The 19,670-nt window shown below is 32.5% G+C and overlaps 2 protein-coding genes and 1 non-coding gene across 5 annotated transcripts; all 3 read left to right on the forward strand.

Moving 5' to 3' along the window:
* The first annotated feature begins 331 nt into the window (after nt 1-331).
* LOC105767265 (uncharacterized) lies at nt 332-3,226 on the forward strand. 2 transcript variants are annotated; one of them, XM_052629416.1, is made up of 2 exons: nt 332-1,665; nt 2,410-2,845. In XM_052629416.1, the coding sequence occupies exons 1-2, from the start codon at nt 1,411-1,413 to the stop codon at nt 2,494-2,496; spliced, it is 342 nt and encodes a 113-aa protein (XP_052485376.1). In that variant the 5' UTR covers nt 332-1,410; the 3' UTR covers nt 2,497-2,845. The 2 variants fall into 2 exon arrangements, with proteins under 2 accessions (XP_052485376.1, XP_012442226.1); XM_012586772.2 differs by lacking the exon at nt 2,410-2,845 and adding an exon at nt 2,852-3,226 and having other exon boundaries at nt 375-1,665.
* A 604-nt stretch (nt 3,227-3,830) lies between these two features.
* LOC105767952 (transcription factor MYB27) lies at nt 3,831-5,189 on the forward strand. 2 transcript variants are annotated; one of them, XM_052629934.1, is made up of 4 exons: nt 3,831-4,262; nt 4,335-4,464; nt 4,547-4,647; nt 4,739-5,189. In XM_052629934.1, exons 1-4 carry the CDS (start codon nt 3,995-3,997, stop codon nt 5,077-5,079), a joined length of 840 nt encoding a protein of 279 aa, XP_052485894.1. In that variant the 5' UTR covers nt 3,831-3,994; the 3' UTR covers nt 5,080-5,189. The 2 variants fall into 2 exon arrangements, with proteins under 2 accessions (XP_052485894.1, XP_012443025.1); XM_012587571.2 differs by having other exon boundaries at nt 3,832-4,262; nt 4,742-5,189.
* Nucleotides 5,190-18,851: 13,662 nt separating this feature from the next.
* LOC128040773 (small nucleolar RNA R71) lies at nt 18,852-18,958 on the forward strand. The gene has a single exon (XR_008195579.1). It is a non-coding gene; the product is annotated as a small nucleolar RNA R71 (small nucleolar RNA).
* The last annotated feature ends 712 nt before the right edge of the window (nt 18,959-19,670 follow it).

The following is a 19,670-nucleotide window of genomic DNA, read 5'->3' on the forward strand; positions in this document are numbered from 1 at the left end:
TGTCTATCTGTTTGGCAGTGCATTGTTAAGATGTAGGATAAATCTTGTCCTTCACTAAAATAACACAAAATCTAATTACCAAGTCAACATAACTATACATTATGTTTTATTATATTAATTTACTCTTCTTCTTTTTTAAAAAAGGGTTGTATAATATTATTTATTTTGTGTTTTTAAAACATTATCTTTTCTTTTATTTTTTTATAAATAGCATAAGTTTTGAGTTAAATTTTTTGGTGTGTAATTTAAATAGTGAGAAGTGTTAAAATCAACATTAAAATGGTTTAAAAGTAATTTCAATATTGTTTATGATTTATGATATTATCTGATCTTTCCATTTATATTATCTATAATATGAACAACTGATTTCAAGGATTCTTCAAACTTAGCTTTTAGACTTTAACCAATCCTTTAGTTACTATATCAAGCAAACAAACAACAAGAGTTGGTGCTTTAACCATCAGTCCTTTACTTACAATACAATGATATCCAAAATTTGAAAACCAAGCAAGTGAGTCTAATGTTGGTGCATGTTTTAATGTTTTAAATTTGATGATTGGAGGAAGGAGGAATGATGCATGCTCCAGAATACCATATAGTCAAATGTCCAAACAATTGAAAATTAAACTTGAACTCTTTTGCACAATATTTTGATCTCTAGAGGGTAAATTGAAGAGTAATGAAAATCAAGCTTAAATAAAAAAAAAATAGTCATTAAGCATTGTAAAAGAGTTTCTTCCTCTCAAAATTTAATTAGTTGGTTACATTGTCTTCGCAAAAAGGTCCTTAAAAATTTATTATCTGGCCAAGTTACTTTCAATATTTTCTTTATTATTTGAAGACTGATTTATGGAGACAAGTTTCCTTCTGCGCATACTCAACACCCTATTTTTGGTTTTGAATTCGTTTTATTCTTTTGAAGTTGAAATTGGCTCCAGGGTTTCGCATCAGTTAGGCTGTTTGAAAAATTCCATCATGCGATAAATTGGTTTGGCATTTCTGGTTCGTTTTGATGTCAACATTTAGCATCCTTGAGCCGAGCATCATCCAGTGATGTTAAAGTGAATCAGTCTTGGGGGTAGCCTTCTATCTAGGAAGTTAAAGAATTTTGTATGGCGCCATGGCTACTAAAGAAAACTCAGCAAGACATAGAGATCACTAGTGTCCAAAGAGAGTGGAGGATAAGTCTATAATTTTCTTCCATATGGTTGGATATGGCCTAAGCATTGTTGAATAAAAACATGGTTTTCAAAATCGATACAACTTCAAAACTATGGTTGGATAAGTCTTGTTGAATAAAATGCTATCCACATTTTAGAGGACTTGCTCTATTTTCCATACTACATCTTGTTTTGAGTTTAGGAGTTGAGCCGAACCCAAACCCAAAGTTTTGTTTGGATTTCATCAGACATGCCGAAGAAAGGAGGAGCTTCCTCGCGAAAGGATGCTCCATGGAGGGCCTCTGCTGCAAAATCCATCCCCAGAATCCACCACTCCCCTCTTCTGCGTCTTCCCATAACCCCTCTTTCCAATTACGCCCTCGCCGTCATGAACCACTCTGACCCTGTCGGAACTGGCTTAGCCACTGACGCTATTGTCGAAGCCGCCCGACCCGGATGCATTGTTCCTGGCCACATTACTCCTAGTAGATTGCTTGGTCTTAAGGTATTTCCTTTCTTTGGTGGAAACTATGACTGTTTTTCTAATGAATGTTCTGTTAATTGCTCCCATTGAAGTGATAATTCAATACCCAAATCTAACTATTGGGTTATATTCTGAATATTGTTCAATGTCTTATTTATTCTCCTAATCATATAAGTCCTAACAGTTAGTAGCTTGAGTATAATTACAAGTGAATCCTTTGCCTGGATTATTGGATATGAAATTCTTGCCCAAGTGGACTTCTAGGAATGGATTTATCAAGGGTTTATGGAGATTTTACTGTGGAGTGTGTTAGACCCTTTGAAGTGGTTTCTTGAACATTGGCTGTTGTATTTAGTTTTAGCAAAAGATACTTTTGTCATGTTCTTATGCTGTGTTTGCCAACCTTTGTTGCATGATCCTTTATCCTCATCCTAATTAACTTTGGGCTATAAAGTGACTACCCCTCCTTTGTCTCTCAGAAATATCTATTTTTCCCATGCAACCATTTGATTAGATTTTTTATATTTAACGTTCATGTATCGTACATGCTTTGGGAAGGGTATAACAACTTACAAATTCAATCTTCTTTGATGTAGTACTCTTAGAGTATTATCCATTTTCAGAAAAGACGACATAAACTCAAAAGATGTACTATATCGTTTCATCTTCATTTTCTTATCTTTTGGGTGTAAGCCTTGCTTGGTATACACATATTTTTGGATCCATATTGACTGGTGTACTCATTCTTCTTTTCCTTATTGCTAGGTGTGGCCAATTGAAGTTAACATGAAATTTTTGGAACCAGTTGGTAAAGAACTAAAGTTTAGAAAACGTTTTGGGGTGTTGAGATAAAGTAGTTTGTGATGAAGCAAATACCTATTGTTTCGTGTTTAGAAAACGTTGTATGTGGCCTAGAGGCCTTACGTGTTTTGATAGGGTGGGTCAGGGGCCCATATTTTTTTGGAAGAAATGGACATGGTTTTGTTATATGCGTGGCTTAGATCGTTTTTGCTTTTCTTTTACTCTTTTTATTGTGAGTTCTCTCCCTACTGGAAATAACCAAAAAGAGCCTTTTGAAATATGGTCTGGTTTCCATACTTATTGTTTGGTGAAGTAATTTATTTGAGCCCCAGCTCTTGTTACTATTACAAAAGTGCTTGCCGATGTAAAATCTGTGAATCATAACAACTTTTGATTCGTAATGCAGTTCATGGATGATGCTGTCAACCTCATGAACAAGTCATTCATAGATCGCTAACGGTTAGGCTTTTCAAACTACTGAAAGAAGAGGCAGAAGCAAATATGGGTTGCAGAGTATAGTGGATTGTTGTTGCAATGAAGAGTTGCATCATGTGGACCAGCTGAGTGATTGTAAATAGGATGCTTATACTATTCTTTGTATTTTACCCCCACTTTTCTCACTAAATAGAGGTGAAACAGTTAGGTCAGGAGAGATACTACTATGGTAACACAAAGAGGCTTATATATATAAAGAACTTTTTCATCCTTAGATACTGTAACATTTGTCTATGAGTTTGGTTCATCAATTTGAATAAATATGGTCTCATTTTTAGCTTGATTCCATTGACGTGTAATCTATGTTGTGTTTGCAGTTTTATCCGTAGTAAAATGATAAGCCCTTAAAGTAATTTTTATTGCAAGATTTATGATTCGGATAGTGGCACTGCAGGCTGGCCACCGTCCTAAATGGGGTTAGCTGAGAAGCATAGGTGCCAAGCCTATGCCGTCGCTACTATTCAATCTATCATAAGATGTGTGTATTTTTTTTTTTAAAGTATATCTTGTTCAAGCAAACATCCATCCCAATATTCTTTGCTTCATTCATGGAACTGCTTCATTAGTCATCTCCAATAAAGGCCTTATCACTAAGATTAGGCGGCTAGCCTTTTAGAAGAATCGCATTTTCTTGGATTTGGAGGACGACATATCTTATTTATGATGATTCGACTGTTAAATACCATCATTTAAAGGTAACTATATGAATCAACTTACTTAAATCTCGAGTTTAGGATTTAACGTTTTTTTTATTCTATTTAGATATTACCTATAACCTAATACTATCCGTATCCTTTAATCTTTCTCTTTATTGATCATCTTACGTTACTGATATAATAAAATATTGCACTTCTGACCTTCAGATTACCAGTTATTGTTGAAGCATAGAATGACATCTGCATATACCGACAGAAATGATGATGATCTTCATTCATTTAAAGAAAAACAATTAGGGAAAAAAAATCCTATTGGAATGACCTAATTGAAAAGCTTATTAGGATGAAATCATGTAAGCCAATTGTGGACTTCCCACAAAAGGTAGTGTTCTCCAGCTATGGTGCCATGTAAGATTTTCTGGTCACCCTTTCTTTTCCATTTTTTAGCCATACTTTTTGCCACATCAGTAGTTCCTCATATAAGAACACTTGAAACGTCCCCTACTCATCTGTCATCTGTAACAATGGCTAACGAAACAACTACAGCAGCCATGCAAGGAGAAAATTTGCGTAAAGGGCCTTGGCACGAGGAAGAAGATGAGCGATTAATAAGCTTTGTGAAGCTTTTGGGAAGCCGGAGATGGGATTATATAGCTCAAGCTTCCGGTACTCGTGATGATTCCTTCTTTTTCTTGTACGAAAAGCTTTCTTTTTCTTAATAAAGTTGGTTGATTTCAGGCCTAAAGAGAAGTGGCAAGAGTTGCAGGTTAAGGTGGGTGAACTATCTGCGTCCTAATCTAAAGCACAGCAGTATCAGTGCTGAAGAAGAGATGATCATCTTAAAACTTCATCAGAAATGGGGAAACAAGTGAGATTCTTTCATCTTCTTCAACTTTCTTTTTTATCAGTTGTGCTATTCTTTTTCCTCCTTTAAACATACTTTTCCGCAGATGGTCGATGATTGCGCGAATGTTGCCGGGACGAACCGATAATGAGATAAAGAACTACTGGAGAACTCATTTAAGAAAGAAAGCAGTAATTCAAGACCAAGGTGCACTTCGATTCCCCTTTTAGCTGATTGATATGTATCTCTCGTATTTACCTCTGCAATCACTTCCGAGTTCTAACAGCTTAGTTTTCAGCAGGAAATTTTCGATTCATACAAGAAGATGATAATAGTTCCAATTCCAAAACTTACAATGGTGAAAGCTACAATCCTTTTGTGGATATTTCAGATACTCAAAACAGTTGTTATGCTGCTGCTCCAGTGTCAGATTTTGAAACTTCTCCGTATGAAACCAGGTTATCAGATTGGATATCAGAGTTTCTAAGTGATCAAAGTGAAATTAAATCTCAGCTAGACTCTACTACTAGTACTACTACTACTACTACTACACCACATTCATGCAACTTTTATCCTGCATGGTTTTATGAGGAGAATGATGTATGGGGATATTCAGGCTCCCTCTGGAACATGGATTAATATGTCACTGTTCAAATGTCTATATTCATTGGCTTTTAATTAACAATGTGTACCCATTAATGCATTACCTGTAAATCTACTTGTTTATATACGTATACATTGTTCTTAAAGACTGAATTCATCATTACTTTTGTACTGTAAGATCCAGTATTTACCTTATTGACGCTGAAGCAATGGTATGGTACTCTATATAAAAGTGATGCTATTTCAATTCACTAAATAAATCACAAATCCTCTATTACTTATGGAGGTCTTGATTTAATGACAAGGTTGAGTTCTTGCGAACTTTGAAGTCTCAAGCTTGTGCGAGTTAATTAGTTTAAATTAATTTGTCACTGCTTATAATGATTGATTTGCCAGATTATGTCGTAGGGTGTTTATTTCTTCCTTTTATCTTTATATTTGTGGTCTATCTATCAGTGTCATCGCTAAAATGACAGTTCCTTAAGTTAATAAAGCTTGCAATGTTAACGTAGCTTCATTGGACACAAAGTCGGACAAGCGTATTAATAATAATAAATAAATATAGACAACCTTATCCATTTCTGCAACTAGTTAGGCTGTGGGGGTGGGAAATTAGACCAAACAAATCTAGTACCTTGAAATCGGAATGATAGAACTGCATCATCTTTTGTCCAAGGGTTTTTCAGATTGGAGATATGATATATGTTTCACATAAATATACTTATTGTTTTCAAAAACTTTTTCATACAATTTGAGGATCAAGTCTAATATTTAAATTGGAATGAGTAACATAACAATGATCAAATATAAGCCTTGGACAGTGGATGTAAAGCATTTTAGTGGCTTAGAACTGAATATACACATCATCATCTTGTATCCAGAAACCAGTTTCTAATTTGATGCCCTGAGACAGAAGATGATTATTAAAGGTAGTTTGGTTTTAGTGTAAAATTATTGTTGATTTCATCCAATCTTGTATGCCTACCTTCTTTAGTTGATAAGCATACGCAATTAAATATTTGAAATATATATCCGAAATGGAGTTGAAAAGGGTGAGGAAAGTGAAAATTATTCCAAAATGGTCTGTGTTAGCAAAATAAAAAACATTATCATGTGTTTGATGTAATGGTCTGGAAATTCAGGTCATCCCCTTCTTCAACTTGCTTCACACTTTTTATCCTATTTAAAGCCTAAGATCCCTTTTTTTTTATATGAAAATGCTGGATTAGTTCAACAGAAATAAAATATAATAAAATAAAGAGCAGCCAGCAGATAGAAATGTGAAGCTAATTTCTTGAGTTCTGATAATAAATATCATTGCAATGAAAATAACAGAGTTTGAAAACCATAGTTACAATCACAGTCGTAAAGTTACAATTTATATAAAATTATAAAGATATATGTAAAACAACTAAAAACATGTCTTGAATGAATGTGGACAAAATTTCCTCCAGATGCATTTGAATCTGAACAACCATCTTTCTAGGTACATTCTTGTTGTAAAAACATTTTTTATATTTTAATTTAAAAATGATAATAATATAAATAACTGACATTTTATAAAAATAAATAAATATAAACTTGCTAAACTAATATCTGGACAACCATTTTTCTAGATTCATTCTTTACCTGAAAAAGAATTTATACTTTTTTATTAATTTATATATTTTTAAATATTTTTTTATTTTTAATTATTTATGTTTGTCATGTGGAATTTTGAGAGGTTGCCATGTGGCATTGTTGGATTGGCTATCAATGCCACATCGTCACAAATTAACAGTGGTAGTATGGAGGTGCTAACTTAGATGACGGAATATAAGTTCAGGTACCAACTAGGTACAAATAGGGACAAAATATATATTAATACATTTATTAAAAAATAAAATAACAACTAAATGTATTTTTCATTGAAATTGTAAAATTGAGTTAGTGAAAGTTATGATAAGATGAGTTGAAATCTTATTATTCTCATTATGTGTTCTGTTTTTCTAAGACTTATCAAAATTCAAAAGATATAAATAATCTCAAAATAATATTTCTTTGATGAAGAAAGAGATTTTGGTAATTTCCTAATTGAGTTAGTGAAAAGCATGATGAGTTGGGTTCAAATACTATTATACGTATCTATTTTCTTAAGATTTATTAGAATTCAAAAGATATAAATACTCCCAAAATAATATATTTTCTTACTTTGTTAAAGAAAGGGCTTTTAGTAATTTCTTAATTGAGTTGGGACACCAACTCATTCAGCTCATACATGAATTATAAGAACTAGATTTTGTCACAACTACAATGTAGATAAAAAAATTATGTAATAAATTGATAAAAAGAAATTGTTATAAAACCGAATGTGACTTTGGTGATAAAGTTGAGATATGGGTTCAAATTTTATTATGTGTATATATTTTCTTAAATTCATCGAAATACAAAAGATGTAGATTTCCTCGTAACAATATTTATATATTTGTTTAATTTCTTAACTGAATTGAGATTGAACAGAAACATTTAGTATGATGGAAAGTGATAACTTTCTTGAAAATTTAATTAATTGAAAAATAATTTCAACATTTGGTATGTAAAAAATATATGTAGGTTGGAAAGTTAAAAGACATTAAAGTCAAAAGTAACATTATTTTATTTTGGTTTAGGATATTAATCTATTAAACGTAAAAAGAAGAAGAAGCAACCATTATCTCCTTCTCTTGTTATTTCAACTGATTCTTATAAAGTAAGTTTTTCGATATGCATATTTAATCATCTACATAGTATATTGTTTACATATTATATTTATTTTCTATTGTTTTCCTCTCTTTCCTTTCAGTATAATGATTCAAATTTCAATTTCATTATAATATTCATTCCAAAACAAATTTTATATATACATAGTTATATTTAAAAATTCATGCAAGATAAATTTGGAATAATTTTTCAATTAAAATTATAAATAAGAATAATTAATTTAAAACTTATCAATTAAATTGAATTAATTCTAATACATTTTATTATAAAATATTAAATATATGAATATTATTTTGTTTATTAAAAGTAAATTTGTAATTATCATTATATTTTCAAGAAAGTATTTAATGAATCAAGTATGGTAATGTAACTTTTCAAAGATTTTATTCAATATTTTTCAATGCACACCAAACATTGCAAAGTAACTTTCCCAACAATCACATTCCCTTAGAATCATAACACAAAAAAATGCCAAACGCTACCATAGAATATAAATTATTTTCCAGGTGCCAATACGAGCATAAAATTAGAGCAAACCTGATTGGAACCCAATAGAATGGCTAAATCAAATCATCAACTAATTCAGACTTCTTGAAAGCCCATTTTTCTCGGTATGGGCTTTATCTATATGACTACATTTTTCTTTTTCTTTTTCCTTTTTTATAAACATGATTACATAGTTTTTGAACTTTTCTTTTAAGTCCAAAAACTTAACGACAAAATAAATAAAAAAATCTTTGCTTCTTCGATGAAATTGAAAAGAAAAAAAGAATTGAGATCATTTTGTTCAATGACAGGATATTCGAAAGAAAAGATTAGGCAATTGTTTGCAATGATGTAGTTGAGACTTGAGCTTTCTCATCATCATAACACCTACAAAAATCAAGGAAGCTAATAGTGATTTTTTTTTTAATACTTTTCATGTTTGGTTTACCATTAATGTCTAAACTTCATGATTATCCTTCCTAATAATTTATTTTTAAAGTTCGAACTTATTACTATATGAGAAATTTCTCCAATGTAACACCCCACACCTGACTCGGTCACTAGATCCAAGTAGGTGATGTTATATTATGTTGCTGAAGCAATTCAGACTAGCTCATTTAATTTATTATGAATTTAGCTTAAAATTTGCACTCATATCAAATGAATCATCATTCAAAACCACATACATGCAGTATAGGTGTTGAATATCTTTAATTAATCGAATCTCAGGGTTACACGGGTTCAAAATTAGAGTTAGGACTTGAATCCAACTCAAAATGCCAAAGTTTAGTAATGTGTCTCGAGACAATAGAATCTTGTCTTGAGACCCGTCTTTCTTAATTATTTTTACTTCGAAGTAACTATGTCTCAAGACATTGGGGTTTATGTCTCGAGACTAGACCTTTCATGTCTTGAGATTGGTCTCAAGATATGCTTCCCCTATTCCTTAAATCAGTTTCGATGTTTGGATGTCTCGAGATAAGAGATTCGTGCCTAGAGACCTAAAACAGACACATCTATTTTAGGTATGATGTTTTCTGGTCTCGAGACCGAAACTGAAAAATGTATGAAACGGTTATTTTTTCTCGAAATGGTCATTGTTGCTCCTAATGTCTCGAGACCTATTCTTCATGTCTCGTAACTAAGTGGACAACTTACGTAAAATGCACAACTTATGCTGACCAAATGAGTTTAAAGAACAAATCTAACCTATATCATTAAAGCACCAAATCATCATTTACCAATGTAACCATTCTAAATGCAACTAACATGTGGATTCACATCATTTCATGTTTTTATACTAAACATAAATAAGAAAACTATCATTCAAGTAAAGCTAAATATTTCACCATAAAACAAAGTCACCATTTGGACCAACCTGTAAAAGAAAGTTAGCAGGTCAAAGCATCTCAAAGAGGGCAACTTTATAACTCTCCTCTCGACTCAAGGGGGGATAATGTTATACCCCATCCGCGTTAAGACACGCGGCAAGCCAAAATAGTGCCCGAACAATAAATTTGAATTTTATTATGAAAATTTATGGCTACTGGTAATTCATCAAATGTTAAGGTATTCGGTTTCTTATTTAGCAATGAGACAACCTTATTATGGGTTATTGTTATGAAAATTTTAAATTTGAATATTTGTATGTTTATATAGATTTTAGAATAACTTAATTGAAATAATAAGTTGTCAAAATTATATATGTTATTGAAATTATTTTGTTTTAAAATATAAAAGGTTGTGTGCATATAACTTAAGCTACTTTAATATTGATTGGCACAAAGGAAGGTTAATATTTAACAAAATTATATGTGCAACTGTGGTAACTAACATGTGACGATTATTTGGTTTTACATGTGAGCAATAAATCGGCCCAAAGGAAGATTTATTGTTCGACATGTTTTTATTTTCAGTCTTTGATTACTACAATAAGATGTCACTTACAAGTTAATATTTTTGTTCAAAAATGAAATATTAATGGAGTGGTCAATATATTGAGATGTAATTACCTTTATTCAAGTTATTTTACTTTAAATTTGAAATATTTTGAAACAAATAATGTAACACCCCATACCCGGCCTAGACATTATGGCTGAATCCTGAGGAATTACATACGCTCGTTTCAAAATTAGAAATTTAAAATTTGAAAATGTAACATAAAACAAAACTTGGTAATGATATTTTCAGTTTTTAGGAAAAACACCTTATTCGGTTAATTCATTTGAATTGCGAAAAACACTTATAAAATTATTTGATTTTGTAGTGGAAATATTAAATTAAACAGAGTTTTGAAAATCGTAGTTTGATTTTGAAATCAATTGCATTGCAATTTGAAATAAAATATTAAAAAAAGAGATGATAAAGCGGTTCAAAGCAAGAATAAAATCCAAAACAAATAACAATCCCCAAAAAGTCCAAAAACAATCAAATTGAAAATAATACTTAAACTCAACAGAATTTAAAATCAATAATTTAAACCGAGCTCCTACTACGTTGATTCGTCCTTAGTTTGTTGGTTACCTGAGAGAAAAACATACAAAAAGTGAGCTTAGAGCTCAGTATGTAACACATCCCAAGCAACAATCAGATGCACATAAATTAACAAATACATTTCAGATGCATGATCATATACAGAATCAGATGTGTTTTCATATTCAGATACAGAAACATATTCAGATATGTAGTTAGATGCATATTCAGATCCTACCTATATTCGCTACACACCATCTCCATCCATGCCTACACACTAAATAGGGTATTAAATACCCCTCCAACCCCAGACACCAATAAGTAAGCATATGTCACTTTCAGAAAAATGCAGTCAAGTTGCCAAAACAGATACGTGGTCAAGCCACCAGAATAGATATATGTGGTTTAAACCACCAGATAAGGCAGATTATTAAACTGCCAACACTTTCTTCGTTAATTCATATTCCCACCCGAATGCTCATGTACATACTAATAGATATCATATGTACATATGTCATGCATGCTTTCCACATAAGAGATGCTACTAGAATTATTAGAATAAAAATTATTCACATATATTTCAAAATTCATACAGTAGCATACAATCAGATTATCATGTTTTGAAACCTTATTTATACAGTATAGACTATACAAAGTGGCTAAATACGCATCACAAATCAAATACAGCTCTAGGTGAAATTTCCCAAAAAATGGGATCACACGCCCATGAGGCCCACACAACCTAACACACGCCCTAAATAGCCCAACCCGTGTGCTCCACATGGTTTAGCACACAGCTGTGTGGCTCACACGGTCTAATACACGATCGTATGGCCTACACGGCCCAAATAGCCGAGCTCGTGTGGTCCATACAGTCTGGCACATGGCCGTGTGGCTCACACGGTCTGCCACTTGACTATGTGACACCGACAATGAGTTTTTTTACTTTCTACCGTTCCTTGTTTTTATAAGATCGAGTCACACACCTGGTCAGTTTTTTATGTAGATTCAAGAATGAATATTTTCGTACCTAAATCGACAATTCACACGAATTAATTAGCATGTTTTTTACTAAGCCGATGCACTAATTCAGTACAACCATCAACAATCGGACCTAATTACAGAAACAAAATTGCCCCTACAAGGGCAAAATCACTTACCCTTGAACGAAACAACAACCTAAATAAAAACTTAGTTTGCCAGAGGATCAACCGTCTCACGATCTTCTCCTTATTGCACCAAAACACATAAATTAAACACTAAAACCACTTTATTTGTAAGGAACTTAATAACCAAAAGATTACACATCAACCAAAAAGAATTATTATCTTACCCAATACCACAAATACGCACAACCAACACCCAAAAATTGGAACAACCGGAAAAGATTCAAACAAAGAAACTCACGCCAACTAACACAGGGTTTGGAAACAATAGAGAAAGAATTGAAAAACAAAAGTTATGAGCAGAGAATAGTTTCGGTGAGTAAAATGAAAAGGAGCAAAAAATGAAAAGGAAAATTTTGGGGAAAGTAACAGTATGGACGGCAAAAAGGAAAAAAGAAAGAGGGAGTGGGAAAGTAAAAGAGATTTTTTTGGGATTTTCTTGGAAATAATTCAAAAATAATATCCACATAATCTTATTACTAACCACTTATCAAATTTTAGAGTTTAAATTCAACCCCAATTCTACCATATGGACGAAACAAGCAGGACATTGCAAAAATATTTATGTTTTGCACACACAAGTATTCAAACACATGACCAAAGGGTAAGCAAACACCTTACCACTAAACCAGCACGCTCATTCTGTCTTTCGTTGCATGAAAATCATATTTAAGCCCAAATTTCAAAAATAAGAGTTTAGACAAAAATTAAAGGGAAATGATTTGAACCCAGGACTTCACGCACACAAGCATAACGCCTATCCACTGAACCAGGTTAACTCACTTTAATATATCCTAATAATTCAAAAACTAAAATTTTTTGGCGTTACAAATAAATTCAAATTTTGGCTTTGGGATTTAATTAAGGATGTCTAATATTTTAAATAAATTAGTTGAAACAAAATGCCACCAAAGTGACCTCTTTTGCGTAGATTAGTTTATTTAAAATATTAAGATAATTATATGTTTTTTTGATCCATGCGTTTATTAATTGATCCAAAAGTAAGTTAATATTTGGCAAAATTTCAATGACATATGTGGTGATAAATGTGTGACAATTATAAGGTACTTTATGCGAGCAATAAGTTAGTCCAAAGATTAATTCATTGTTTGACATAATTTACTGTCAATGTTTGATTGCTACAACAAAAGTATCGCTTACTGTTAATATTACTGCCATCTCACCTCGCGTTAAAAGATTTGAGTGACAAACCAAAACTTGCAAACACTTCGCTCACCGGACTGCCATGAGTAGGGGAAAATAATTCGTTTAGAGACTAGAACGACGAAAATGTGCAAGTGTACACAATCGCAACAAGTAATAAAGTGACAAGTAAATGTCTAGTTATCATACCCACAGGGACTGTGAAAAGAATTATTTATGAATGCAATTTTAAAAACACTTTGGTGAAGAAAAATATTTTTATTTGAAGAAGTGATTAAAAACTAGGATTTTAACTAAGTAAAATAAATAAAATAAAATAAAGTTCCAATGCACGATTTCAAAAGATGATTTTAATCAAGATGACATAATTGTGTTAGATTATTACATTTCTTAACTTATAATTATTAAACTCATGTTCATGTTGTTACGAATAAATTCACGGCAACTCGGTAATTTGCTAACTTATGCGTATAATTACCTACCGAAATCCATTTATCTCTTGACTATATCTCTATGTCAATTCAACCGATTAAACAAATTCTAATAAGTAAATGTGTTAATGCACATACATACTTATGAAATTAAAATAATCTCTTGTACATATCTCTATGCCAATTCAAACAATTAATTAAATAACATAAGGACATAAAAGATTACGTGAGATACAATGTATTTCTACCTTGAAATAGTTTAATCACAATAATCTGGCAAGTTATGCAAGGCTAATGTATCGTTAGATATCGTTGCTAATTTAATCCCCAGCTACCTTAGATAATTAAACATGCACTGATTAAGTATCGTGTCAATTAATTACATTTTCAAACTGTTTAAATAATTAATTCATTAGTTAGCTTACAATTGTAATGTAAGAATAACTTAGTCATGGTTTTACTTAATCAAACATCTTAGCGAGGCCTATAACAACACAAACATAATTTTAATAAATTAAGTAGACAAAATGCAATCAACCTAACACGAATTGAATTTAAACCATATTAATTAAATTAAACATATCAACATCATAATTGTTCATGGACATGTTCATAATAACAACAATAAAATTAAAAAGGATAAGGAATAAGAATCAAATCCGGTGTTTCTCCGAGGCTTGACTAGTTTGCTCCGCTCCTTCTTCTCTGCTTGTTCTTGTTGAACCGAGGCTTCCACGAACACTTGAATGCTGCTCCAAATGGTGGTTGAATGACTCTTTTTCAAGAGGTGAAATCAGAAATGGAATAGGGGAAGAAAATGAAGAACAATGGAAGGGAATGAAGAGAGAAAAGTGAGAGAGAAGTGAATAAATGAATGGGTTTGAGATGTGTTCGAAGTGAGCGGCAAATGGGGGTATTTATAGGTTGAGATGGCTGCTAAAATTAGCAAAAATCAGTAGCCATAGAGTTCCCTCATGGCTGGCCACACATGTGACAAGTTTGAAGGTTTCAAACTTGCTATTTTAAGGTAGAGGCAAATCTAGAAAGGTATAAATAATGGAGCGGTTTGAATGCAATTTGAAAGAGTCTTCAAGGGCTATTTTGCAAGCCAAATAACCAGCCAAACAAGCTGATTGGGTCAGCATGTGGGACGGTTTTGGGCTGCCCAATGCTCAGTTGGATCGGTTTTCTCGGTTCAACTCAATTTGACCATTTTTTATAATTAATTAATAATTTATTTAACCCAAATTAAATTGTATTTAAATTAAAATTAATTATATTATGAATTAATACACATAATTTGGTCCATCTTAGGCAGAAAAATTAATTCACCTTGATACTTCAAAATTGCTTCTCGGTTTTGCGCTTCTAGTAGTGTCAGCCAAGCTATTTTTCGCCCTTTGTGTAAATCTATATAAAATAATCAAAATTTGATATAAAATTAATTAAAATTCAACATGTTCATAATTTGAGTGCAATTTAATTATTTTATAATTATTATTTATTTTTTGAAAAGAATTTTACCGAAACTACATGAATTTGAGTTAAAAAGGGCATGAAAAAGTGTGTATATTTTTGTGTTTCTACACCCCCAAACTTAATTCATTGCTCGTCTCGAGTAATGCACAAATTTGAAAATAATTTCTTGGAAACACCTTTGAAAAATTCCTTCAGAACAACCTTCTTCCCAAAATTATGAATTTGGTATACTTATGCTCAAGAACAGGAATTTTGAGATTTACACTACTTAAGTATACATATCGTTCAAATTAATAGAAATTATTCTTATGATAGCAAAAATAGACTAAATTCTTCCTAATAAAGACATGTTAAAGCCCTACCAATTTGATTTTATTCCCTTATTCAAGATTAAGTTGCAATCATTAAGTTTAACTTATGCCTTCATATGTTGAACATAGCAATTTCTCTCCACTAATGTAGGTAGCATAGAAACTTAAATCAATAGGTCTTTAAAAAGGTTGTAACGTGGATAGGCTGGGGGTAGGTAAAAGATAGATAAATTTAGGCTAAAAACCCTAGACTCAGCTTCAATCAGACATTCAAAATAATTATCTTCAATATACCAACTTACTTTGCTTTCACATGCTCTTTTGTACATCTATTTCTTTCGAGTGCATATGCTCTATTTTTTTTATGAGCATTTTGTTGTATATACTACAAATTTTTTTGAGCATTTGATACTTCTTGTCAATTCCCCCAAACTTGTTTCAAATAATATTCTGAATAGTACTAAGTCTAGTGTTTGAGACAATTTAAAGATAATTAAGAGAAACGTAATGGCTAAATATTGCAAAGGTTCAAATAAAATTAGGCCATATAGTCTCAAATTTGGGTTTCAAGGGAAAAAAATTCATCAAGGTTGGCTTGAAAGGCTCAAACGGTCCAAACAAAAGTTGCCTAAATAATTTTCAACATTCCATGCTTCCTAGGATTTTTCCTCAAGAAATTACTAAGTCAATTCTAGAGACTTAAACTTTCATGCATGCCTAGCTTTCCTAAGGAACTAAAATTTTATGGTATGATTTGCATGCTTTATTAAAAATACATTTATGTCATAATTAAGCTAACATAACAATTATTGAAATGATTGAACTTTATTTATACTGAAGTCTAGCATACTTAACAAAATTTCAAATTTTTGAACAAAATATATCCTAATCATAATTAAAAGAAAATTTTATTCTGAGTGGAAACAATTTCAATTTTTCGATTCCCCCTACTTAAGATGAACAATGTCCTCATTGTTAAAAGTAAATAGATACTATACACCAGGTAGGATTCTAGAAAATAGGAGGTAAGTCAATTTGACTGCTTAAGTACCAAGCTCTCTTTAGATCCAATCCTAGACATGTATATATCTATTGCCACACTTTGTACTTTGCAACTTATTCATTTTTATTTATGATTTCCACCTCTTGTTTTATTGTACGAAAAATAAAAATCCTAATAGAACCTAATCCTAAAACATAAATAACCTAGGAAAGAAAATGAAATAAAGTAAAGATCCCCCCTTTTAATTTACTTATAGATCCCTCAGAATCTGACTCATCTTTTTCCTTCCTCGACATTGGAGTCCATGGTTCGAGTATAAAGTCTAGAAATTCAAGCACAAAAACAAACGAGTTATGAAATATATATTTTTAAATGCATCTCTGATTGAGTCATCTCATATTTTTGAGTACCTCTAGTAATCTTGTTGTTGCAACTACATGTGTTGCAGCATAGCCATTATACCAAAATATTCATTTCGTGGAATGGTGCTAGATAAAGGGACTCTCAGCGTCAAACTTAGGAAATCTGTTAAAAGTGGTTTCAGTATTGGGAAAGTGGGTGAGTAGCTGAGGGTAAGGTTTAGAGTTGAAGAGGGTGATAGTTTTAAGGATAGTTTAGGTACGGCAGTTGGTGACTTCGAATGAAGGTGTTTGGGGTGGTGATTTAGGGAGTTAAGGGCTACAACATTAAAGGGATAAGTGAGATGCACTATTGGGCTACTTGGGAGTGGCGGTGGAGCAAGGTAAGGGCTATAGGTTTATGCAGAAAAGGGTTGAATATTCCCTTCTTAGTAGTGCTTTAAGCTCAATGACAGCTCCTTTTTGGATCCTAAGCTCATGCACTAAAAATAAACTAAAAAAACTCAAAGAAGTTAGTGCTTGGGGTTAAAAGTTGACCCTTTATTTAACAAAACAAATACCTAAATTCTTTAGGCTACTTAGAAAAATATTTTTTTTGAAAAGTTACATTAAATTAAACTCTCAAGAAAGATTGAAGGGGTCACAGATGGTCCCGCTTAAGTCTCAATCTCCTAGACTGAGTTTTAATTAATGTAATGAACCAAAGAAAATTTTATCTAAGTCTACCATTTTATTCAAATGAGAAAAAAAACTAAAAATATAAAATAACGATAGAGAAAGTGAAGAGAACTCCCTCTATTTTATTCAGGATCGTCATTGACCATGGTGGTGTCAAATGGCCAATTACCATACCAACCATAACCATCTAGGAAGAAATCATATTCTTTCCCATCAAATCTGTCCAACATCTTATTAGGGAAAGAAAACATGTGTGAATCACTTCGTTTTAGCTTCTAACAAATCCAAGCATTCATCATCTTCATCATCACTCGGTGAATCCACTAGCAGAATACATTCTAACGGATCATCTACAGAATTGAGCTCCAGCTCTGTAGAAGCCAGCGATTCCATCTTGGAAATAGCAGAACAGTCTTCAACTACATCTGGGGATTTAGCAATATCGAAGTCATTAAAAGTCACCTTGTCATTGAAAAATTCTTTCAACTGAGTATCCCATTGCTGCTTCTAGAATCATTGAGGATATGGAAATGATGGAATCTTAGCTTTAACCAGACAACTCTTATATGAAAATTTTCTCTGCATCTGACAAGGGTGTTAGATAATTAGAACTAAATGGTTTAGAGTTTACCTCATTAAGGATCACTAAATCTGACTTCTGTGATACAGGAGTTTCAACACTTGGTTGAACTTCCTCTTTGTCTTGAGCTACAACAAACTCATCTTGAACCTCAACCACCTTGGGCTCCAATGTCTTTCCACTTGGCAAAGAGACTACTTTGTAATGTTCTTTGCCTAAAATTCTTGGATTTTATGTGTCACTCGACCAAATACCTTGGGGTTTATTTCGAAGTTCATTGGTTAGCTGACCCATTTGATTCTTTATTTCTTAAAGTGGTATCATTCTTCGCTATGTATGCCTTCAGCAGATTCTCAAGATCACTTGAAGATTCAGTTGGTGGGGGTTGCTGCACTTGTTAAGAATATTTCAATGGATAATTTGGTCAAAATGGCATAACAGAGTCACTATGGTCTGCCCATCGATTACTCCATGAAGAAATTGGATGATTCTGCCATTAAGAATTGTAAAAATTTGATTACGGACCATTCCAATTCTGATTTCCTATGTAATAATTTGACTCTTGATTCGATGGGAAATTTTCAAAGAAATGGCCATCTCCATAGTATTCACAAGAAATATTCTTGAACTGGTTCGGCTGCTGACCTGACAGATTACCATTGAAACCATTACAATTATGTTCTTAAGCATAGAAGACATAGAGGATACTTGGGCCGCCAAAGAAGCAAGTGTGTCCGATTCATGTACTCTTGCTACTCATCTTTCTGAGGTTGCTCGGTTGGTTGGCCACTGATAGTTATTGTTATCAATTCTTTCAATAATTTCGTAAGCATCGTTATAAGACTTAAAAAGAAAGGCTCTATTTACCAAAGCATCCACCATCATTCTAGTATGAATATTGAGACCAATATAGAAAGTCTCTATTTGAAAGCATTAAGGAATGCCGTGATGAGGGCACTTTCGTAATAAATCCTTAAATCGATCCTATGCCTCATATAAAGACTCATCATCCATTTGTTGGAAAGCAGTGATCTCATTCCTCAACTTAGCATTCTTGCTAGGCAGGAAATACTTCATGAGGAATCTTTCTGCTAACTCTTACCATGTGGAAATTAAATTTGGTGGCGATAAGTTCAACCAGGCTCAAGCTCTGTCCTTTAGCGAATATGGGAACAGCTTCAATCGTAGTGCATCTTCGGGTACTCTGGCTAACTTGAAAGAATCACCCACCTCTATAAACAGTCTCAAGTGAAGATGAGGATCTTCAGTACGAACACCACTAAATTGACCCATATTTTGTAACATTTGAAACATGACAAGCTTCAGCTCGAATTGTTGTACCTCGATTTCGGGTCTTCTAATACTCGGATTGAGCTTGTTGAATAGAGGTATGACACATTGTCGAATGGCACATTTCTGTCATTAGCATCAATGATTGGATTGTGATTATTATAAGCGAATGTTCCTCTTGGATTTTCGTTTGGATTTTCAAAATTCATCTCTTCGGTCTTTCTTTGGTTCGCTTGTCTTCTTCTTCGTCAGAAAATCCTTTCAATTTTAGGGTCTACAGAGAGTAAGTCAATAATTTGATCAATACTCATAAAATCCTGAAATAAACATAAAAATGGAATTAAAATTTAATAGAAAAAAAGACCAAAATGCAAAATTAACAATTTCACAAACAATGTCTTTTAAAACAGTCACCGACAACGGCGCCAAAAACTAGGAACGACGGAAATGTGCAAGTGTACACAATCGC

This window comes from Gossypium raimondii, chromosome 4 (assembly GCF_025698545.1).
Source record: "Gossypium raimondii isolate GPD5lz chromosome 4, ASM2569854v1, whole genome shotgun sequence".
NCBI lineage: Eukaryota > Viridiplantae > Streptophyta > Magnoliopsida > Malvales > Malvaceae > Gossypium > Gossypium raimondii.

Bases quoted from the DNA above. Each gene is read 5' to 3' on its own strand.
- LOC105767265 (XM_052629416.1), top strand. From the start codon at position 1,411: ATGCCGAAGAAAGGAGGAGCTTCCTCGCGAAAGGATGCTCCATGGAGG. The intron at 1,666-2,409 runs GTATTTCCTTTC...CCTTATTGCTAG, and splicing joins GTAGATTGCTTGGTCTTAAG to GTGTGGCCAATTGAAGTTAA.
- LOC105767952 (XM_052629934.1), top strand. From the start codon at position 3,995: ATGGTGCCATGTAAGATTTTCTGGTCACCCTTTCTTTTCCATTTTTTA. The intron at 4,263-4,334 runs GTACTCGTGATG...GGTTGATTTCAG, and splicing joins TTATATAGCTCAAGCTTCCG to GCCTAAAGAGAAGTGGCAAG. The intron at 4,465-4,546 runs GTGAGATTCTTT...ACTTTTCCGCAG, and splicing joins CATCAGAAATGGGGAAACAA to ATGGTCGATGATTGCGCGAA.